Source organism: Mixophyes fleayi, chromosome 6, assembly GCF_038048845.1.
Source record: "Mixophyes fleayi isolate aMixFle1 chromosome 6, aMixFle1.hap1, whole genome shotgun sequence".
In the NCBI taxonomy this organism is placed as follows: domain Eukaryota; kingdom Metazoa; phylum Chordata; class Amphibia; order Anura; family Limnodynastidae; genus Mixophyes; species Mixophyes fleayi.
The window spans coordinates 72,271,021-72,292,728 of NC_134407.1; the positions used below are offsets into that span (position 1 = coordinate 72,271,021).

The 21,708-nt window shown below is 39.7% G+C and overlaps 1 protein-coding gene across 4 annotated transcripts in view; it reads left to right on the plus strand.

Annotated features, from left to right (window-relative positions):
• SLC39A11 (solute carrier family 39 member 11) overlaps positions 1–21,708 on the plus strand; it is a 364,339-nt gene that overhangs the window by 72,796 nt on the left and 269,835 nt on the right. For 3 of the 4 annotated variants that reach the window (XM_075216853.1, XM_075216854.1, XM_075216855.1), the window contains exon 4: positions 9,069–9,218. The exons of the other annotated variant lie outside the window; for it this stretch is intronic. In XM_075216853.1, the coding sequence (XP_075072954.1) occupies positions 9,069–9,218 (150 nt within the window). The remainder of the gene's footprint in view (positions 1–9,068; positions 9,219–21,708) is intronic. 4 annotated transcript variants of the gene reach the window in all.

A 21,708-nucleotide genomic window follows, 5' to 3' on the forward strand; every position in this document is an offset into this window, starting at 1 on the left:
GAAAAAAGGATTTCTAGTGGGAATCGTCAATGACTTGTGATGGATAGGTCATGCCAAATTAATCTAATTATTTTCTCTGAGGAAGTTGGTGGGAACTTAGACCATGGTAGTGCTGTAGATGTGGTGTACTTAGATTTTGCAAAGGCCATTGATACAGTGCCGCAAAAGAGGTTGAATTACAAAATAAGGGAAACAAAATGTTGTTTCCTGGATCTAGGGAACAACATTTGTTCTTGGATCGGAAACTGTTTAGAGAATAAGGAACAGGGAGTTGTGATAAATGGATCATTATTCAAATTGGTCAAAAGTTTTAATTGGTGCAATTCATGGTTCTATGTTGGAGCCACTCCTTTTTGATATATTTATTGATGACCTTGGTGATAGTTTAGAGTGCAAAGTTTCTATTTTTGCAGATGACACTAAACTTTGTAGGGTAATAAAATCAGAACAGGGTGTAGTTTCTTTACAGAGGGGCTTGAATTAACTTGAGGATTGGGCGGCCAAATGAAGTTTAACACAGAGAAATGTAATGTTATGCATTTAGGGATCAAAAACAAGCACACAATGTATAAATTAAATGGGATAAATTTAGGGGAATCTATAATGGAAAAGGATTTGGGAGTGCTCGTAGACAGTAGACCTGGCAATAGTGCTCAATGTCAAGCAGCAGTTGCAAGGGCCACTAAAGTATTGGCATGCATAGAAAGCTGCCTAAATGCAAGGGAATAAGGTGTAATTTTGCTACTATATAAATTGTTGGTAAGACCTCATCTTGAATATGGAGCACAGTTCTGGGCACCACTGTATAAAATAGACATTTTGGAACTAGAAAGGGTTCAGAGAAGGACGACATAATTGATAAAGCGTATGGGGTCATTAAATTATGAGAAAAGGTTAGCCAGTTTAGGCATGTTTACATTAGAAAAGATGCATCTTAGAGGGGGATATGATTACTATGTACAAATACATTAAGGGTCAATACAGAAAACTTTCATGGTGATTTTTTTTTTTCTTACCCCAAGGACTGTACACAGGACTCTCTGTCACCACATAGTTTAGAGGAGAGGAAGTTTCATAACCAGCACAGGAAGGGGTTCTTTACAGTAAGTGCAGTCAGGATATGGAATTCACTGCCAGGGAAGGTTGTGATGGCAGATTCAATTAATATGTTCAAGAAAGGAACAGGATTAAAGGAATTGAAGAAGCGCTTCACTATGAATTGCAGCTAAAACAGTCTTGTAAATAGAGGGTAATATCCTTACAGCGCTACATATACCGCTTCTGCAGATGAGTGAATTAAAACTTTACACCAGAAAGTAGGAGTAACATACAGAGAAAAATAATAAAATCACTTTTCTGCGCTACGGTTTCCCAAAACACAACTAATAGAGTGTATCTTATAAGCATAAAAAACAAAAAATAATACTTATATCAATCGATCGTATGATGTTCAAGTCTTGTCAAGCGATTATGAAGTTTTTCTGATGATAATCAAACCATGTGGAAAGAAAATAATAATAATAGTGTGATACTGTTTAGCTCGACAAGGTATACTCCTACATCGATAATAGGATAAATGGATCAAAATGAATTATTCTACAATTCTAATGCTTTGTAGCCATAAAGTTGATACAGTTAAATAAATGTTCCACCATAAATAGTAGATACATTCCAAGTAATTGATTGATGTGTGGTGTGGGATCCCCCACAGTTCAATCTACTTACACCGTAGATTCTTTAAAATTGGCACTTCTAGGTAGACATAAGCTTTCTGCTCCTCCCTGATTCTTCAAGACCTCTCGGTAGATGTAAAAAAACAGAGAGGTATATCCTTTAGGTAATAGTAAAAACATTTATTTAATAAATAAATCTCTTCTGAGGGAGAGAGATCCCTGTGTCTGCATAGACTGAGAGAGAAAAATAGGGACAGAATGAAAATCGGACAAAGTGATATATAAGCAGATTAAAAGTGAAGTAAGTGTAAGAAGATAAGAAGTGAGCCAAAGAGAGGTGTTAGTAAAAAGGAAAGTACTGAAAACAAATAAGCAGTATAGAGATCTGTGACATCACACTAAACAGACTGAGCTATGTACTGAGAACAGTGTGAGAGGAGAGAAAATAGAGAGGTCTGTGAATACACACAAAAGAGACTGTGTAATACAAAAGATCATCAGCTTATTTGGCGTGAAAAAGTAATTTATGGGCCCCAACCACGTGCAGCACTTCTACTAAATTCCTGTGCACAGTTCAACCCAGGACTGAGTGTAAAATATGGTAACGTTACCAGGGATAATATTGGTGCACCAAATGTTTTAGTTGAATATTAATGTTAAGTGATTTACCTGAAAATTGATTTATTATTATATGTTAAATGCTATTGTGCTCTATGTTGATCAAATGAATATTTTGTCATTACCATTGAGTTGAAGGGGTCAGTGGCGCGGTGGCTTACCAAAATTATCTTTACCGCATTATTAATAAACCCAAGTTATTTGTCCAATCCTTGTCCCTTTTCATTGAAGAATTTATCTCCTGACCACCGGATATCCGACCAAAAAAGAACCTGACTCGTGTCTGGAGGACAAGGTAAGGTAAGGAAGTCCCATCAATACTCGGCCACCACATAACATTTATTTAATAAATGTTTTTACTATTACCTAAAGGATATACCTCTCTGTTTTTTACATCTACCGAGAGGTCTTGAAGAATCAGGGAGGAGCAGAAAGCTTATGTCTACCTAGAAGTGCCAATTTTAAAGAATCTACGGTGTAAGTAGATTGAACTGTGGGGGATCCCACACCACACATCAATCAATTATTTGGAATTTATCTACTATTTTATGGTGGAACATTTATTTAACTGTATCAACTTTATGGCTACAAAGCATTAGAATTGGAGAATAATTCATTTTGATCCATTTATCCTATTATCGATGTAGGAGTATACCTTGTCGAGCTAAACAGTATCACACTATTATTATTATTTTCTTTCCACATGGTTTGATTATCATCAGAAAAACTTCATAATCACTTGACAAGACTTGAACATCATACGATCGATTGATATAAGTATTATTTTTTGTTTTTTATGCTTATAAGATACACTCTATTTGTGTTTTGGAAAACCGTAGCGCAGAAAAGTAAAAACAGTCTTGTGTGAACTATAATCACACATTGACCAGGATGATAGATAAAACAAATATTCAAAGCCGATAAAGTGCTATAGATCTCTCACAGGTCAAAAAACCAACAAGCAATACTTATATTTAATTGCGGTGAGTGGATGTCCTTCTAATACTTTCATCCAGGCAATCCAGGAGATATAATGCAAAGAGAAAAAAAGGAAAATAATAGTGAGCACTAAAAAATTCCTGACATAATCGGTAAGGAATTGAAGACAATCTCAATGGGCCTATTGTGATCCAAACAACAATACAAGTGATGGTTCTCCTTATGTGGGTTACTTACAAGAGACACCCTTGTGTTATCACATTCAAATGTGAGGTCTTGTGGATGGATGTACACCTCCTAACATGTGTATCCTACTTACCAGATGTATTCTTGTAGCTGTCATTTAACTAAATCTTTAGAGGATTTGTTGGTAAACATCATATGAAGAAGGTACAACCGCTAATAAAAAATCTTTCATTCATTCTCCCTGGTATATAGATCAAAAATAGAAAAAAATGTATCTAGTACAATATGTTACGACATACAAAATTTATTACACTAAATAATCACAATAACAAGGTAAAACACCAATAAATTGTGAAGTACAGGTACTCCTACAAAATTGGAGAAAAAGCAATTGTCTAGTAAATAAAGATGTTGTCCTGGGATAATTAATGCAACAATGCTGTCATCCAGGTGTTGAATAAGGTAGGTTCCACTGTAGCTGTCAGGTAGCACCCTTCAACGCGTTTCGACCCAAGGATGAGGGGTCTTTATCATGGTAGGTGCAGACTGGTGTAACATTGAAGATATTTATAGTCAAACATGTAGGTCACATAACCCAAAGTGTCACATGATCAAAACATCAATTCATTGTGTAAATAACCATTCCATAATGCAATATTAAAAATGAAACCACTTTTACCTATAGAGAATCAATAAATACTAATACACAAAACATCTATATAAAAAAAAACTAATAAGCATTGTCATGAAACATAAATCGATATTGAGAATATACAATAAGTGTAACCACTATGCTTCAACCTGTGAGCAGTACAGATATGGATATATGTATAAATATATCAGTCGCTATCCCCAATGAGGTTGCCAAGCTCAAAAAGTAATAATACCAGTGTGTAAGCAAAAAACGTATGGAATGCGCCACAATATATCGATACTAAAAAATACTAATAGATGGCGGATGTTATGTACTTATATTTTATTTGTGAGCATAATAAAAAAAACTTTGTATTGTTGGTTTTACTTGGTTTATTTGTTTACTTGATAATTTTCACTCCACGCCACCAAAGTTGGCATAACCGTCATATAATGGCAATGCTGTGTGCACAACTGCTTGGTGCACATAGCTCCCCTTTCATGAACAGTGTGAAGCGGGACCCAACTCCCGAATGTGCATGCAGTGGGGACAAAGTCCTGACTGAGCAGGAAAAATCAGGACTGCCCCACCATAATCATGTCAGTTGGCAGAATATGCTGCTCTCCCCTATCTGTTCTTACAGCTTTCACTACCTGCTACTGCTGATGTCTTAAGCTCATTAGATGCTTGTCTGGATCCTGGAATGTTTGGAAAAAGGGATAGGTTCATGATATATGAAAAGCTGTTTTCGCAGTGCAATGTACCACTTACTAAGAATATCAGAACATATTATATAAGAACAGCTAAAATACAGTACTACAATAGCATTTACTAAGATCCATATAAGTGTGGGAATTAGCTTTGTGACTCATTTATGAGTCTTTAGTGGTATGTTTTTGAATTAATAATATGTATAATTTTAATTATTTTAAATTTGTATACTAATTAGATTTATGTCGGTGAACAGCCCTAACATGCTGTCCTCTTGTAGTGAACAACCTACTTAACCTTTCCCTAGTTTTGAGCTGAACCCTTTTCTCAGAGAAGAGGTATTGTCTGGGTCTTATACCATTATAAGCATAACTGTATCTTGCACACTTGTTGTAGGAGGTGGTTTTGATATAGCGATGTAAGTATACCATGAACCTGAAGTCTAACATAATTTCTGAGTGCTGTGCACTCTAAATTTGACACATTTACAGTATATGCATCATCATCATCATCATCATCATTTATTTATATAGCGCCACTAATTCCGCAGCGCTGTACAGAGAACTCATTCACATCAGTCCCTGCCCCATTGGAGCTTACAGTCTAAATTTCCTACTATAGACACACACTCACACACAGACAGACAGACAGACTAGGGTCAATTTTTGATTGCAGCCAATTAACCTACCAGTATATTTTTGGAGTGTGGGAGGAAACCGGAGCACCCGGAGGAAACCCACGCAAACACAGGGAGAACATACAAACTCCACACAGATAAGGCCATGGTCGGGAATTGAACTCATGACCCCAGTGCTGTGAGGCAGGCAGATTATAGCTCTTGGTTTTAAATCTGGTGTACCAGCCACGGTGCCTCAGACAGCCAGCATGGTTGAACCAAAGTAAAGTGCAATCCAGGATTGAGCTCACGAGTGATATGCTGTCAGCGCATAGAGACCTTTTTCAATTTTATACCCTTATATCACACAATGCCAAATGGTACCCCCTGGTGTTAATACATATAAGACAAGTATCCTATATAAAAATATGCTCTTCTGTCCATGGTAATTCTAAAGCATAATACAGGTATTGCATAATACATCTTGCATAATTATAATTCTTTATTTAATTTAAACTTTATATCGTTAGATTCAAAATGAGGCAAATGAATTGATAACAGCTAATGCATGATAGCTAGCTCCACCCAACACAAGACTACCCAAGCAGAATCAAAGCAATCCGTCCAAAGCAGGAGCTTACAAAGAGAAACACAAAAATGCAGTACTAGTAAAACAATGAAAGTGACAACAATAATGTAATATAAGAATATAGTATTGGGCTGACTGTAAGCTAATAAAATACCAAAACCAAATTCAATTATGTTGTAACTAAATGTATAGTATAATTTTATACTGTATAAATGACTTAAATTTTATTCATCAGATTTGGATAAACTGCTGGTATGTAAAGGAGAAATATAGCAATAACTTAGATAAAAAGTAAGAAACAATCATAAAACACTGATGCCCATCAGGCAAAATCAAATACAGAACTAAATGGTGAAATTAGACCCATTAAATGTGTGATAAATGTTTGTATATTTAAAATCAAATTTCCACTTTGATTCACCTGAAAAATACTGATATTAAGAGCTCCAGATTAGCATGCAGACAAATCACACTATCGGGCTAACAGATGCTACATGAGCTGATGTAGGCAGGCACCCAAGCAGAGTTTCAAACTGTCTTAGAGCTGCCTTGTAGGTGTGAATTAAGGATGCAGCAACGCCCACATCTAGTCTGCAGAGTGGAGAGCAATTAGGAATTATGCTTACAGTACTTGAGCAGCCAATTTTCGGGCAGCAGGCAGGAACGGGTTTCCTGGCAACTGGACCACCCCCCTCCCCCCCAAGTGCACGCTTGGAGTCCGCAAACTTAACTGCAACTGAATAGATTCATAGATTCATTGACATTGACACTGTATCAGTTTGGCTAAACTTTGCACTACCTTTTACATTTTCACATATCACATACTTCATAATAAGCTTTGTCACTGACTCCAGGTTTAACTGTGACATCCATGTAGTTGTCTGGTTCACTTTGCTGCTTTCAAGGGATCACCTACATGTACTTAAGCAGACCATTACATGATTTCCCCTGTAAGTTCAAACTTTTGAAACATAAAAGTGCTTTAATTATCAGCAACTTTGCAACAAAATAGCATTGGCTAAAAAAACAACACTTACTGCACAATTAGGGCACTACCTCCCTCCGAGCCCGTCTATAACCAGTAGTCTGATAGGCTGCTTACATTTTCTCAGTAGTGGCTGAACACATAAAAACGTCCTTGTATTGCTGAGCTTCCATCCTCAGTCAGTCATTGTGGTCATTTCTCTCTTATGTCTTCAACTGGCCCTCTGTCTCAAGCCCTTCAGCAGGACACACACATACCTACCTAAAATTTCAAATGAACAATATGAACTCATCCTGTATTGTCAACATTGCAGGACGGCGATAGTGCTGTAATGGCATGGGAAATGCGGCATGAATGTGCAGCCGTCAAATACATAGCAGCTGTGTGATGCTATCATGCCAACATGTATCGGAATTTCTAAGGAATGTCTCCAGCTCCTTGTTGAATCCATGACTCTGTTCTCGGGGCAAAGTTGGGATGTACCCAGCACTAGAAAGGTGGTTATAAGTATATGTATATCGGTATACTATTAAAGTCCAAATAGAAGCACACTTTATCAATCAAATGATAAAATAAAGTAGCTTTTGTTGTGAGCTGTCCTATGATTTTATGACGTTTTTTTTCTACATTTATCTGATATGATTGTTCAAAGACTACCAAGAAAGCTGTCAGACTTTGTGTCCGAGGAGCACATAGAAGATGCTCCTGACAGTATTTGTCATGTTCACAATCCCATTAATATTCATGATTATGTATGCTATCTTCAGTTAAGATGGCTAATGTCATGGAAGCATGTAAAATGTAATTAAAAAAACAGAGATGAGGCTGTAGCACATATTAAATATTCTCGTTGGTTGCTTTTTCAGATATCTAATTTACAAAATGCATGTAGGTGAACAATATTTAATCCATAATGGTAAAATGATTATTAATTTCATTGTCTGCGGTCAAATCCACTTTTTAGCCGTTTTGTAGAAGACAGCAATATATGTGGAAAGAGCAGAGTGGGCTAGTAGCTGATGTTGTATGATGTAAATCATTTTCCTTGATTCTGTATATTTTGTCCAGCAATAGTTGGGTAGGAACCTTCTGCTGCATTAATATTAGTAAGTTAAGAAAAAAGGACAACAAGTTCTGCTTGTTGAACAGTCTGCTTAGTGTAGACAACAGCAGGAACCCATTTTACAGAAATAAATCTTTCTTTCCAGCTACTGCATTAATGTGTTTTACCGCTGTAATATTCACAATAGTAAGATTCTTGGCTTAAAGTGGAGCTGAACATAAAACGTATGAAATGGTTCATTAAAACTGTTAGAGACCTTAATACTTTCTTGTGAAAATGACAAATTGACTTTTTTATGTACATACAGGCAGTTTAACATCTGTCTATGGTGTATTGCCTAGCGTTGCTTGTCAGTGTAATGATCAATAAATTAATATGACAAATGGAAATACTTATATTAGTTTTTTAGCAAACAATAGACTCCAAAATGGAACAGACAGCGTCTATGGGTCTATGTGCACTTTTTACAACTGTAAATTAACAATGGTTGTAACAGTGATTAAGTGGTCACAATTTTGACAAGTACTTAAGCTGCATTCAACTTTTATGTGAACACAAGGCAATACCACACTGGCTGATGTAAAACTAACAATGAGGGCCCGATTCATTAAGGATCTTAAATTAAGAAGTATCTTATTTCTGTCTCCTGGACAAAACCATGTTACAGTGCAAGGGGTACACATTAGTATTCTGTTTTGCACATAAGTTAAATACTGACTGTTTTTTCATGTAGCACACAAATATCAACTTTAAATTTCAGTGTACAAATAAGCTATCAACTATTTGTGTGCTACATGAAAAAACAGTCAGTATTTAACTTATGTGCAAAACAGAAAACTAATTTGCACCCCTTGCATTGTAACATGGTTTTGTCCAGGAGACTGAAATAAGAAACTTCTTAATTTAATATCCTTAATGAATCAGGCCCTGAGTTTGTAGCCTCCACTTGTGGTTACACATTGCTGACTGAGAATTGCCATAATTGCATTCTTTCTTAAAGTGGGCAGGACTTTGCTTTATAGTGCTTTCTCATATCCTTATTCATGTCCCATAGGTGATGCTGGCTGCTTCCTACTGGTCTCTTCTGGCTCCAGCTATCGAAATGTCCAGCCAATATGGAAGTTTGTCCTTCCTTCCAGCAGCTGTTGGCTTTTCACTGGGAGCCGGCTTTGTATATTTTGCTGATTATCTCCTGCCAGCTCTGGTGAGTACCACTAACCATCTGTAGAATTTGAGAACCAAAATGTTGTGTAATGCTTTGCAAAGTTCAACAAACACCAGAGTATTTTACCATTTTGATAGTGACAATTTGTATTTAGGCTGCACTTATTTTTTAAAAACAGACAATAGAGATACCAATGTAATTTGCTCATTGCTTATAGTCCATAGAATCCAATCCATGCTTTCCACTTGTCACCAAATTCTGTAAAACAATTATAGAGTGAAATTTCCAGTAATCTATGGTCATCAGGAGTTCAATTTCTAGAAAATGAAGATGTTATTGTTACAATTTTTCAGCAAGGAAATACAGTGATGTACTGGGCATTTATATATCATCATCACCATTTTTTATATAGCGCCTCCAACTCAGCACTGTACAGAGGTTATTTGTCACTCACATCTATATACACTAGCGTGGAAAAGTCTTTGGCCAAGGAAAATAATTGTTAATAAAAGACAAAATGTAGTGAAATAATGAAAATATTTATTCATAATAATGTTTCAAATGATATTTTAACTAAACATTAGAATTGGGAATGGGATTGACATTGGCGACTGAGGAAGCCATGTCATAATTTGTAGAACTTTTTCTTTACTTTTCAAATAATTGATACACAGTTTAGATGTGTGCTTACCGTCATTATCTTCTTGCATGATGAACTCCTGTACAATTTTTCGATTGCCAGTTGATGTGCTAAAATACATCGATAGTTGATGTTATTTTAACTAAAGCCTCAACCATTTCTTCACTAAAACCACCCCAAATCATGACTTGTACAATGATCTAACACACGTTCTCTGAGCATTTGTCATACTGAAATCTTCTGGTTCCAAAAAGTTCAAATTTGAACTCGTCAGTCCAAAATACTGTATCAACTGATACTGGCATTTTGTCTAATTTTATTAAATTCTTCTTTGACTGCAGTTGCTGGGAGCCTTTGGGTTTAGTTGCTCATTACGATAATGTATTTATCTCCTCTTTTTGATGTACACCTGGGTCGTCCAGAATGTTTTTGGTTTTTTTTAGCCACGTTTTTATCTGTTTCTTTGCATCGAGCTAATGTATACATTACACTAGACCGTGGAATTTTTTTTAGCAATTTGTCGATGAGTATAGCCTTCTTCAGAAAAAGGTTGAATGTTGCCACGGAATTCAAGTGAATATTCGCGTGTTTTCATCATTATTCTTATTATTGATTTTTAACACTGTAAAAAGGAAATTAAAATAAAGTAAGATATAAAATATTCAATTAATAAAAGTATATTTTAGATTAAAAATGTTATTCAATAAAATTAATCAACATACTGTACATACCAAATTTATTAATGACCAGCTCAATATTACGTACTATAGCATATCAATAAACTCTTGGGACTGCAATGATAATAAAATATGCTTGTGTTTACAAATAATATGGTACATTAAGTATAGCACATTTAAAGTAAAGTCCTAAAGTCTCTATTCTAATTATGATAATGATTTTAGGGGGCAATTTAAGTTGATATTCATTAAGACAGAGCAATACAGGTGAAGAAATAAGCTTTGGTCAAAGAATTTTGCATGCTAGTGTATGTATACAGTACTAATTTCTGTTGTTTGACCGTGGTAAAGAACTGTGTGTGTATGTATGTATGTATGTATGTATGTATATATACAGTGCCGAACTGGGCAGGCAGGGTCCCGGGAAAATACCCGGTAGGCCCCACTGTCTTATTGCCCCGCCCCCTTTTGCTATGGTGCGGATCCAGAATGCGATCACCAGGGCCCCCACAGAGAGATAAGTGTAGTAGCAGCCTGTGCTGCTGGTAAGCAGAGGAGCTTCCCGGTCAGGCAGGATTTCCTCACTGTCTCCCATCACCCCCTCTGCTATGCTCTGATTGGCTGACACACTCAATCAGCCAATCAGAGCAGAAACGCCCCCTAGACACACTGCCATGTAGGAAGCAAAGCAGGAAAGGTAAGATTATGTGTCTGTATGTATGAGAGAGAATGTGTGTCAGTGTGTATGAGAAATGTATTAGTGTGTGTGTGTCTGTGTGTATGAGAAATGTATTAGTGTCTGTGTGTATGAGAAATGTATTAGTGTGTGTGTGTGTGTGTGTGTGTCTGTGTGTATGAGTAGTGTGTGTGTTTCTGTGTGTATGAGAAATGTATTAGTGTGTTTGTGTTAATGTGTGTATGAGAGAGGAGGGGGGTTAGTCAGTGTGTATGATAAATGTGTATGTGTGTGCCTATGTGTATGGAAAATGTGTGTAAGAGGGGGGGGGGGGAGTCGGTGTGTATGATAAATGAATTTGTGTGTGTGTTATGGTAATGTGTGTGTTATGTGTGTGTGGGCAATGAGGCTTGTGGCAATGTAATGTGGGTGAGGGCAGGGAGGCTTGTTATAAGTTAAATAGAGGTGAAGACGAGGGGGCTGTTAAAAGTAAAATTGGTGAGGGCAGGGGAGCTTGTGGTAATATAATGTGGGTGTGAGGTAGATGGTGACTAATGTGTGCAATTTTATTTGTGGGATGATGGTGGGCCAATTTAATTTTATAGTGGGGCCTATTAATTTAAGATGAGGTGACGGGACCTTTAAATCTAGGGCTATTAATTGAATATGGGGTTAAGTTTGGCCAGGAGGGCTATTTATTAAATGTGAATGTGAATTATTTAATGTCAGGGAGGGTTGTGGGAAATGGTTATATTTATTAAATTTAAATGCTATTTATTGCTAGGCCTGTTTGGAGGGTTGTGGTAGGGTTTTTCAGTGCAGACAAACCCGACACAGTAGAGAGCGACGAAAAGATAACGATGACAGCAAGACCGGTCATGTAGAAATTGTGACTTACCAACTTAATGACAAGGGGTGTTTGCGGCAGCTTCAGTTTCCTGACACTGTAAAAACCGACCTTGCAAAAGCTGGGCGCTAAGAAATCACGTCATTTGTAATGGTCCGAATGCAAGCTGCAGTTTTAAAGCGGCAATGGTTGGGCCCACAGCATGTATAATGTAATCCAGGCTGTGGGGCCTGTGGATGTATAAGTGCCTGTATATATGTATGTATGTATGTGTGTGTGTGTGTGTGTGTGTGTATATATGTGTATATGTATGTGTGTGTGTGTATATATTAGGGGTGTGCACCGGGCACTTTTAGGGGGGTATTCAATTGTAAGCGGGAAAAAACAATCGCTCAAAAAATATTACCGTTTATACGGTAATATTGCGTGAGAAAAGCGTTAATACGGTAGTTTACTCGCGAAATTTCAGCTCGCCGCTCAGGGAGCGGAGAGCTGAAATTGAGCGAGTAATTACCGTATTAACGCTAAGATATTTTGAGCACTCGTTTTTCCCCGTTAACGCTAACAATTGAATACCCCCCTTAGTGTGTTGGGTTTTGGGTTCTGATTAGCTTGAGGTTTTGGGTTCTGATTTGTTTTGCCAAAACACCTGACGAAAAGGTTTTGGTTCTGATTTCGGGTTTTGGGTTCTGATTTATTTTTTAAAAAGCACTAAAATCCTGTTTTTTGGTTTTTTCACACTCCTACGCTATTATTAACCTCAATAACATTCAATAACAATCATTTCCACTAATTTCCAGTCTATTCTGAACATCTCACACCTCACAATATGCTTTTTAGTCCAAAACGTTGCACCGAGTTAGCTTTCTGGACTGCGTAGTGGAGTGGGCCCGGTACCCAATTTGGTACCGGGGCCACAATATATCACCCTCAACTGGTCTGAATTCCACTGCACAGATAAAAACAAAGAACATAGTAATAGAAATGGCAGTTCCCCTTTTTTGGAACTACAGAAAAAAAGAACGTAGTAATAGAAATGGCAGTTCCTCTTTTTTGGAACTATAAAAACAAAGAACATAGTAATAGAAATGGCAGTTCCTCTTTTTTGGAACTACAGAAACAAAGACAACCTCCTTCAACTAGTCTAAATTCCACTGCACAGATGGCGGACACCGGACGCACGTCTAAAACCAACATAGCTGTGCCGGTGACGTGGCCTGCAGGAATATCTCTGATGGAGATGGAACTAGTCCCCAAAGAGCACCTAATGCCACAAAAAGAGTTGTAAGATGGAATTGTCCTTGGGCCCTCCCACCCACCCTTATGTTGTTGAAATAGGACATGCACACTTTAACGAACCAATCATTTCAGCGAAAGGGCCTACTAAACTGTGGCTGAAATGATTGGTTTGTTTGGACCCCCCACAAAACAAGCTGACAAAGAAAAAAAAAAGGTGCAAGATGGAATTGTCCTTGGGCCCTCCCACCCACCCTGATGTTGTTGAAATAGGACATGCACACTTTTACAAACCAATCATTTCAGCGACAGGGCCTACCAAACTACTGTGGCTGAAATGATTGGTTTGTTTGGGCCCCACACAAAAAAAGCTATTCATCTCTCCCTGTACAAACTAAACTGGCTCTACTGAGGCAAGATGTCGTCCTCATCCTCATCCTCTGATTCCTCTCCCCCTACAGTGTGTACTTCCTCATCCTCACACATTATCAATTCGTCCCCGCTGGACTCCACAACCACAGGCCCCTTTGTAGTATCTGAAGGCCAGTGCTGTACTTGATTGAGGAATTGATCATTCATTTTTATGAACATCATTTTTTCAACGTTCTGCGGAAGCAACCTCCTTCGCCGCTCACTGACCAGGTTCCCCGCTGCACTAAAAACTCTTTCCGAGTACACACTGGAGGGGGGACAACTCAGGTAAAATAGAGACAGTTTGTACAGGGGCTTCCAAACTGCCTTTTTTTTCCTGCCAGTTACAATATGGACTGTCTGACATGTCTATTTGGATGGTGTCAGAAAAATAATCCTCCACTATTATTTCTATTGTGACAGCATCCAATGCAGCGACAGTAGACATGTCTGCAATGGTTGGCAGGTCCTTCAGTCCGGACCAGATGTTATCTGCATCCCCGCTAGCGGGTCTTTTAGGAAAACTGAGCTTTTTCCTCGCAGCCTTAGGTGTGGAAGAAAATGAAGGTGGAGCTGTTGGCATGTCACGGTCCTCTTCAGAGGTCAATTTCCTGACCAGCAGGTCTTTGCACCTCTGTAGACTTGTGTCCACCGGAAACAGAGACACAACATACGCTTTAAACCGAGGATCGAGCACGGTGGCCAGAATGTATTCCTCTGACTTTAAAAGAGTGACCACCCTTGGATCCTGGCAAAGCGTACGAAGGGCTTCATCCACAAGAGCTACATGCTTGGTGGAATCGCAATGGTTTACCAGCTCCTCCCTCACTTTCTCCAGCTGCTTCTGCAACAGCCTGATCTGGGGAATGACCTGACTCAAGCTGGCAGTGTCGGAACTGACTTCTCGTGTGGCAAGTTCAAACGGCTGCAGAACCTTGCACAACACGGAAATCAGTCTCCAGTGCGCTTGACTCAGGCGCATCCCCACTCCTTTTCCTATGTCGTAGGTGGCTGTGTAGGCTTAAATGGTCTTTTGCTGCTCCTCTATCCTCTGCAGCATATAAAGGGTGGAGTTGCAGCGCGTCACAACCTCTTGTTTGAGGGGATGGCAGGGCAGGTTCAACCTTTTTTTATGTTGCTCGAGTCTGCGGTAGGCACTGGCAGAATGCCGAAAGTGTCTAGCAATTTTGCGGGCCACCGCAAGCATCTCCTGCACACCCCTGCCAAATTAACGGTGTGGGCAAAACATGGGACGTGCTGGAAATTGCCCATATGTAATGCCCGCACATTGTTACTGGCGTTGTCTGACACCACAAATCCCCAGGAGAGTCTAAGTGGGGTAAGCCACTCCGAGGTTATTTCCCTCAGTTTTTCTAAGAGGTTGTCAGCGTTGTGCCCCTTACTGAAACCTGTGATACACAACGTTGCCTGCCTTGGCACGAGCAGCCGTTGTGGAGATGCTGCTACTGATGCAGCTGCTGCTGTTGCTGCGGAAGGCAATGCATCTACCCAGTGGGTTGTCACAGTCCTATAGTCCTTAGTTTGCCCTGAACCACTTGTCCACATGTCCGTGGTTAAGTGGACAGTGGGTACAACCGCATTTTTCAGAGCACTGAGGACATTTGTTCGCACTTCTCTGTACATCTTTGGTATCGCCTGCCTAGTGAAGTGGAATCTCGACGGGATTTGGTACCGGGGACACAATACCTCCATCAACCTTCTAAATCCCACTCCACTGATGGCGGACACCGGACGCACATCTAACACCAACATAGCTGTCAAGGCTGCAGTTATCCGCTTTGCTATAGGATGACTGCTGTCGTACTTCGTGCTCATGGCAAACGACTGTTGTACGGTCAATTGCTTAGTGAAAGACGTAGCGGTCTTACGACTTCCCCTCTGGGAAGATGACCGACTCCCAGCAGCAACAGCAGTAGGCGTACCGCTGCAGGATCCTCCGGAAGAATCCCGGATTGAAGAGGACTCAGTCATGCCGGTGACATCGCCTGCAGGACTATCTCCGATCCAGATCGAGGAGGAAATTGACGAGGAGGGTGTTGCTGGTGTGGATACAACGGCACCAAGGGATTTAGGTGTCCCTGGACTGCTGAAGGTCCTAGCCACAGTTCTAAATCCCACTCCACTGATGGCGGACACCGGACGCACATCTAACACCAACATAGCAGTTACCACCGCAGTTATCCGCTTTGCTATAGGGTGACTACTGTCGTACTTTGTGCTCAGGGCAAGCGACTGTTTGACGGTCAACTGTTTGGTGAAAGACGTAGCGGTCTTACGACTTCCCCTATGGGAAGATGACCGACTACCAGCAGCAGCAGTGGCAGTAGTAGGCGTACCGCTGCAGGATTCCTCGGATGAATCCCGTATTGAAGAGGACTCAGTCTGGCTGGTGACATGGCCTGCAGGACTAAATCTGATGGAGATCGTGGAGGAAGTTGACGAGGAGGGTGTTGGTGGTATGTATCCAACAGGACCAAGGGATTAGGTGTCCCTGGACTGCTGACGGTCCTAGCCATAGGTCCTGAACTAAACACTGAATTATGAAGGTTCTTCAGGTGACGTATAAGTGAGGATGTCCCTAGGTGGCCAAGATCCTTACCCCTGCTTATTTGAGCTTTACATAAGCTACATATGGCCATACATTTGTTGTCTGGATTCGGATAAAAATAACTCCAGACAGAAGAGGTGGATTTTTTGGTCTTCTGACCAGGCATGATGATGGGCTTTTTCATCCCATGGACAACAACTGTTTCCCCCCCTGGTGGCTCATTTATGATAACCACATCAGCATCCTCCTCGTCAAGTTGCTCCTCAGCGCCAGCTACATCAATATCCTCCTCCCGGTGTACAACATTCACACCTTCATTAGCCAAATCTGTAACTGGACTGTGAGTGATCCTTCCAGCATATGCAGAGGGCGTGCTGGAAATGGTTGAAGGAGCCACCTCTTTCCGTACAATGATGGGAAGGTCCGGCTTTGCAACCACAAAAACCCTTGGACTCGCTGGACTTGGACTAGTTGTTGATGACAGCTTAAGTCTCTTAAATTTGTTAGGGGGGGGGGAGGAGAAGTGCTTAGATCCATGGGTGAAGCTGAACCACTAGTCACGAACACGGGCCAGGGCCTAAGCCGTTTCTTGCCACTCTGTGTCGTAAATGGCATATTGGCAAGTTTACGTTTCTCCTCAGATGATTTTAATTTTCTTTTTTTGCAAATTTTTGGGAACTTTGGGTTTTTGGATTTTACATACCCTATACTATGAGATTGGCAATCGCCCTTGGCAGCCGACGTTGATGGCATTTCAGCGTCTATGTCAATGTCTTGACTAGTGGCAGCAGCTTCAGCATTAGGAGGAAGGGGGTCTTGATCTTTCCCTACTTTATCCTCAAAATTTTTGTACTCCCATTATATGCAGCACAAGAGAGCGTACCCCTTAACCACACACACTTTGGGACTACACAAACAATGACCGTAGTAATAGAACTGGCAGTTCCTATTTTTTGGAACTACACAAACAATGACCGTAGTAATAGAACTGGCAGTTCCTATTTTTTGGAACTACACAAACAATGATCGTAGTAATAAAACTGGCAGTTCCTATTTTTTGGAACTAGACAAGCAATGGCCGTAGTAATAGAACTGGCAGTTCCTATTTTTTGGAACTACACAAACAATGACCATAGTAATAGAACTGGCAGTTCCTATTTTTTGGAACTACACAAACAATGACCGTAGTAATAGAACTGGCAGTTGCTATTTTTTGGAACTACACAAACAATGATCGTAGTAATAGAACTGGCAGTTCCTATTTTTTGGAACTACACAAACAATGACCATAGTAATAGAACTGGCAGTTCCTATTTTTTGGAACTACACAAACAATGACCGTAGTAATAAAACTGGCAGTTCCTATTTTTTGGAACTACAGAAATAATGATTGTAGTAATAGAAATGGCAGGTCCTCTATTTTGGGACTGCAAGAATATATTGCTCTATAATATTTTTTATACTTTTTCAATAATTTATTTTATTTATTTATTTATTTATTTATTATTTTTTTGGAGATTTTTGGCTAATTAACAAATTGATATGGACTTATCAGAAACAAATACAGGACAAAAGCACCACTGGACTCAGCAGCACAGACACTGGCCAAAGCACCACTGGAATCAGCAGGACAGAGCACTGGAAAAAGTACTACTGCACTCAGCAGGACAAAGCACCACTAGACTAAATAAATCAGCAGGACAGAGCACTGGACAAATTACTAATTCACTCAGCAGGACAAAGCACCACTTTAGTAAAATTATCAGCAGGACAGAGCACATCAACCTCCCTCTTCACTAACCACAGGGAGAATAAAGATGGCGGCCGCGAGAGGGGCATTTATGAGATCCAAGTCTCGCGAGATTCGACGCGAGACTTGGATGTCATAGCCTCGGTTTGGCTTCATTTGGCGCCCGGAAGTTCCCGAACAGTGCTCGGATCCCGTCGGATCCGCACTGTTTGGGTGGGCTTGGATTAGCGAAATCCGAGCCCGCTCATCTCTAGTATGTGTGTGTGTATATGTATATGTGAACACATATATACATACACACACACATTCTTGTATATGTCAGTAATGAGAAGCGAGCAGCTTCATTTTTGTTCCTTTCACACTGAAACTTTTTGGAATACTTTGGATAGGATGAAGTTACTTGCAGAGAATAAAAAACTGTTATTAGATTTGCAATCTGTCAGGCGTATACCCAATCATGTTTATTACTATTGCTATTATTAGTGTTGACAACATCAAATTTTTGTTGGGGTAAAGAATGCTTTATTAAAAGGGTTGACAGGTTATATTTATGATATTTCCCTGCTGTGTATTAATAATGTGCCTTTTAAATTGCTTTCTGCCTAGCAGTGATCTACGACAATCAAGTTGCAGCCATTTTATAAGACATGCAGAAATGAATAAATAAAGTTCTAGGGTGCCACATTTGTTCATGGTAGAGGAGAACCGGCTAAATGGTTATTGGCATTAATTGGGTGACAGCAGGATTAATCACAATTGCATCGCGCATTTCCAAAATGTCAAACTCCAGCCTGTTTTGCGGAGCATCAGCATGTTGTTTCCAAGCAATAAGGGCTGATAATTGCAGCTCCTGACTTGCACACTGTTGACACTTGCTGGGGTCTGAACTGGTGTAAGAAATGTTTAACAGTTATAGTGAAATGTGTTGATATTTAGCCTCCCTTGAAAGTTGGCAGGCCGTTATCGGATAATACTCTGCGCTAACTCTATTTGACAAGTTTTAAGACCCAAGAGGACAGATTAACACTTCACATTGCTTGAGTGGGCTGTCTGTAGATTCTAGTAGAAAGTACCCAAGTCTTTCTGTATACACACATGGGCAGGTGTCTCTATTCATACTCAGGTGATGAAATATATTCTTTCTCTGCTATAGAATATTAACAGTAATTTAATTGTTTTTCTATTTATATAAAAGTATATAAAATATTATATTTATAAGGCTTTCAATCTGTGACCAGTCACTGGTAAGTTTTTTTGTGTGTGGTTTAACATACTCAAATACCCTGAAATAGATTGTAAAGGTGAAAAAATTACAAATATTTGCTTAATGAATGAATAAGATGATAAATGCATATGTTCAAATATCTCTCAAGATACATATAATCTTATTGTGACAATAAATATGTGTTTAATATAAATTTAAAAATATTCCCGAAGAATAAAAGCAAATCTAAGAGGCAGTGGTTTAAACATTTTGGTTTGTTTCTCCTTATTGAGATTAAGTAATATACCTCTACCCATATACAGTACAGGTGGTTGTTGTTGTTATAATCTTACTTGACAGTACTTTGACAATTAGTTTGTTTTTTGTCCATTTTAAGTAGCATATTTTGAAAGGAGCAATTTGGAGAAGTGCAGCCTGCTCTCTCTTTATAGATAGATGATCAAGATAAAAGTAAACTAAATTTAAGTACATATGGTTCTTAAAATATATAAGTAACTAAAAATATTGTTTAGTAGTTCATATAGATTTTTATTTTCCATATAAAGATTAATGCATGAATGAAGATGTCCTAATAATTTTACTATTTGATAGTTATATTTGATAGGGACCAAAGTTGTACACATCCTTTATTGAATGTAAATATTGTATAAATTGGAGTGCAAATTGATTTTTGCTTGTAATGAGTAATAGTCTTATAAATACATTGAAAGAAACTTAGGCCTATAACCTGTGACATAGACTTTTTGCAGAGTATGGGAACATGTATATATTCATTTGTACTTTGTACTGTTAGGAACCCCTCCAGTCGGTACAACACAACCCGGAATCTACTCTGCCAGCCAGGTGTTCACTGGAGCCCCTAGTGGTGGGGACAGACTGGGCTGCAGACTGACAGAGGGTCGTGAAGTGTGTAACCGGCTGGGGAGAACCCAGGTAAACAAAGTGAAGTCCAAGCAAAGGTCAAGGGCCGGCAGCAGATAGCAATTCCAATAAACAGGCCGAGGTCAAGGGTCACGAGCAGACAGGAAGGTCGGTAAACATGCCAGAGGTTAGGGTCACGAGATACACAGGCAAAGTCCAAATCCAGGCAAAGGGTCATACACGGGTAATCAGCAGAATATTCAACAAGCAGGAACAAGGCACAGAGCAGGTCAGCAGACTGGCAACAGAAGCTATAACCGGCAGTGAGGCTGCAGACCTCACTGCCTTAAATATACAGGTGGGCCAATCAGAGCCTAGCTCTGCAACTACTCCCAGGAGCTGGCTGATTAATAAATTGGAGCCTAATAGCCACTAGGCTATTAGGTACTTCTGCGCACGCGCCTGGCTGTCCCCTGCTGCCGGGACGCGGCGCTAGACTGCAGGGCGTCCGACCGTTGCCTCGACAACGGTTGGGGGGAAGTGACGTCCCGGTCGTCATGGTGACTGCGGCTGTGAGTACCGCCGCGGCTCGTGACATGTACAAGATATTTTTTACGTATTTTACATTTTCTTTTTGCATCAAATTGTTATTTAGGTGTAGTTGCCGCAGTAACCTTGAATACATAGTAGTTGTGATGTCAAACTTATTCAGTGAGCTGCATAGCACAATTTATGATGTATTCTGTTGTCTGTATAATGGATGAATCAGGGAAAATGGGAGTAATTGACAGAAGCTGAATGGGGTTCTTTGATTAAAATTCTGATTGTGTGTTAAAAATCAGCGATGAACACAGTAGTCAGAAGATCCTGACTCCTCCTAGATTTGACTAAGGAGCCAAGGAAGCTGTGCTTCCACTGACATCAACAGAAAGTACTCTCAGAACTTGTGCAGACACTCTTAAAATGTTACTTTAAAAGTATTCTATAACCATCCAAAGACTCAAGTGCAAAATGTTTTCCTCCTTTCCCTACCTTTTGAAACCTCTAGAAGCAGCATATGTAGTTGATATTTACCTTCCTGTTTGACCAAGCAATTGAACTTATTATTTTTTTTACCTCCACCTGGGGCACCCTGCTTATCATGGAGTTGTATGAGGTAACTTGGAGTAGGCACTCAGATAGTTAACTTTCCTGCTGACAGGCTATATCCCCTCTGCAACTCCGTGTGAACTTCAGTGTATGTTTGAGTGCCAGAGGAGTAGGACATCTGGTGTGCTTTTCTGCAGCCATTTTCTTTTTAAATATTACTTATTACCTTTTTAGAAGGTGTATGTGCTATAGGCAGCACATACACAGCTTATGTAGGTTTTTCAGCTTGATATACTGGAACGCAGCAGCCACGGACAGAGGCGGCTTCTGCAGGGATATTTTTGGCGCCACGTCTCTGTGTGCCAGGCGCCAGGGGACACCTGCTGTGGGTCATAATTATTGGAGCGGCGTCCTTCAGAACTTGAAGATAGGGGTGATCGTTCAGGGGGTCAAATAGCTGTTGTTCTAGGGTTGCTCCCCCTCGTGTTCTTTTCACATATAATGACACTAAATTGAAGCCAGGCTGTCGCTTTGCTTTCCTGTAGGGC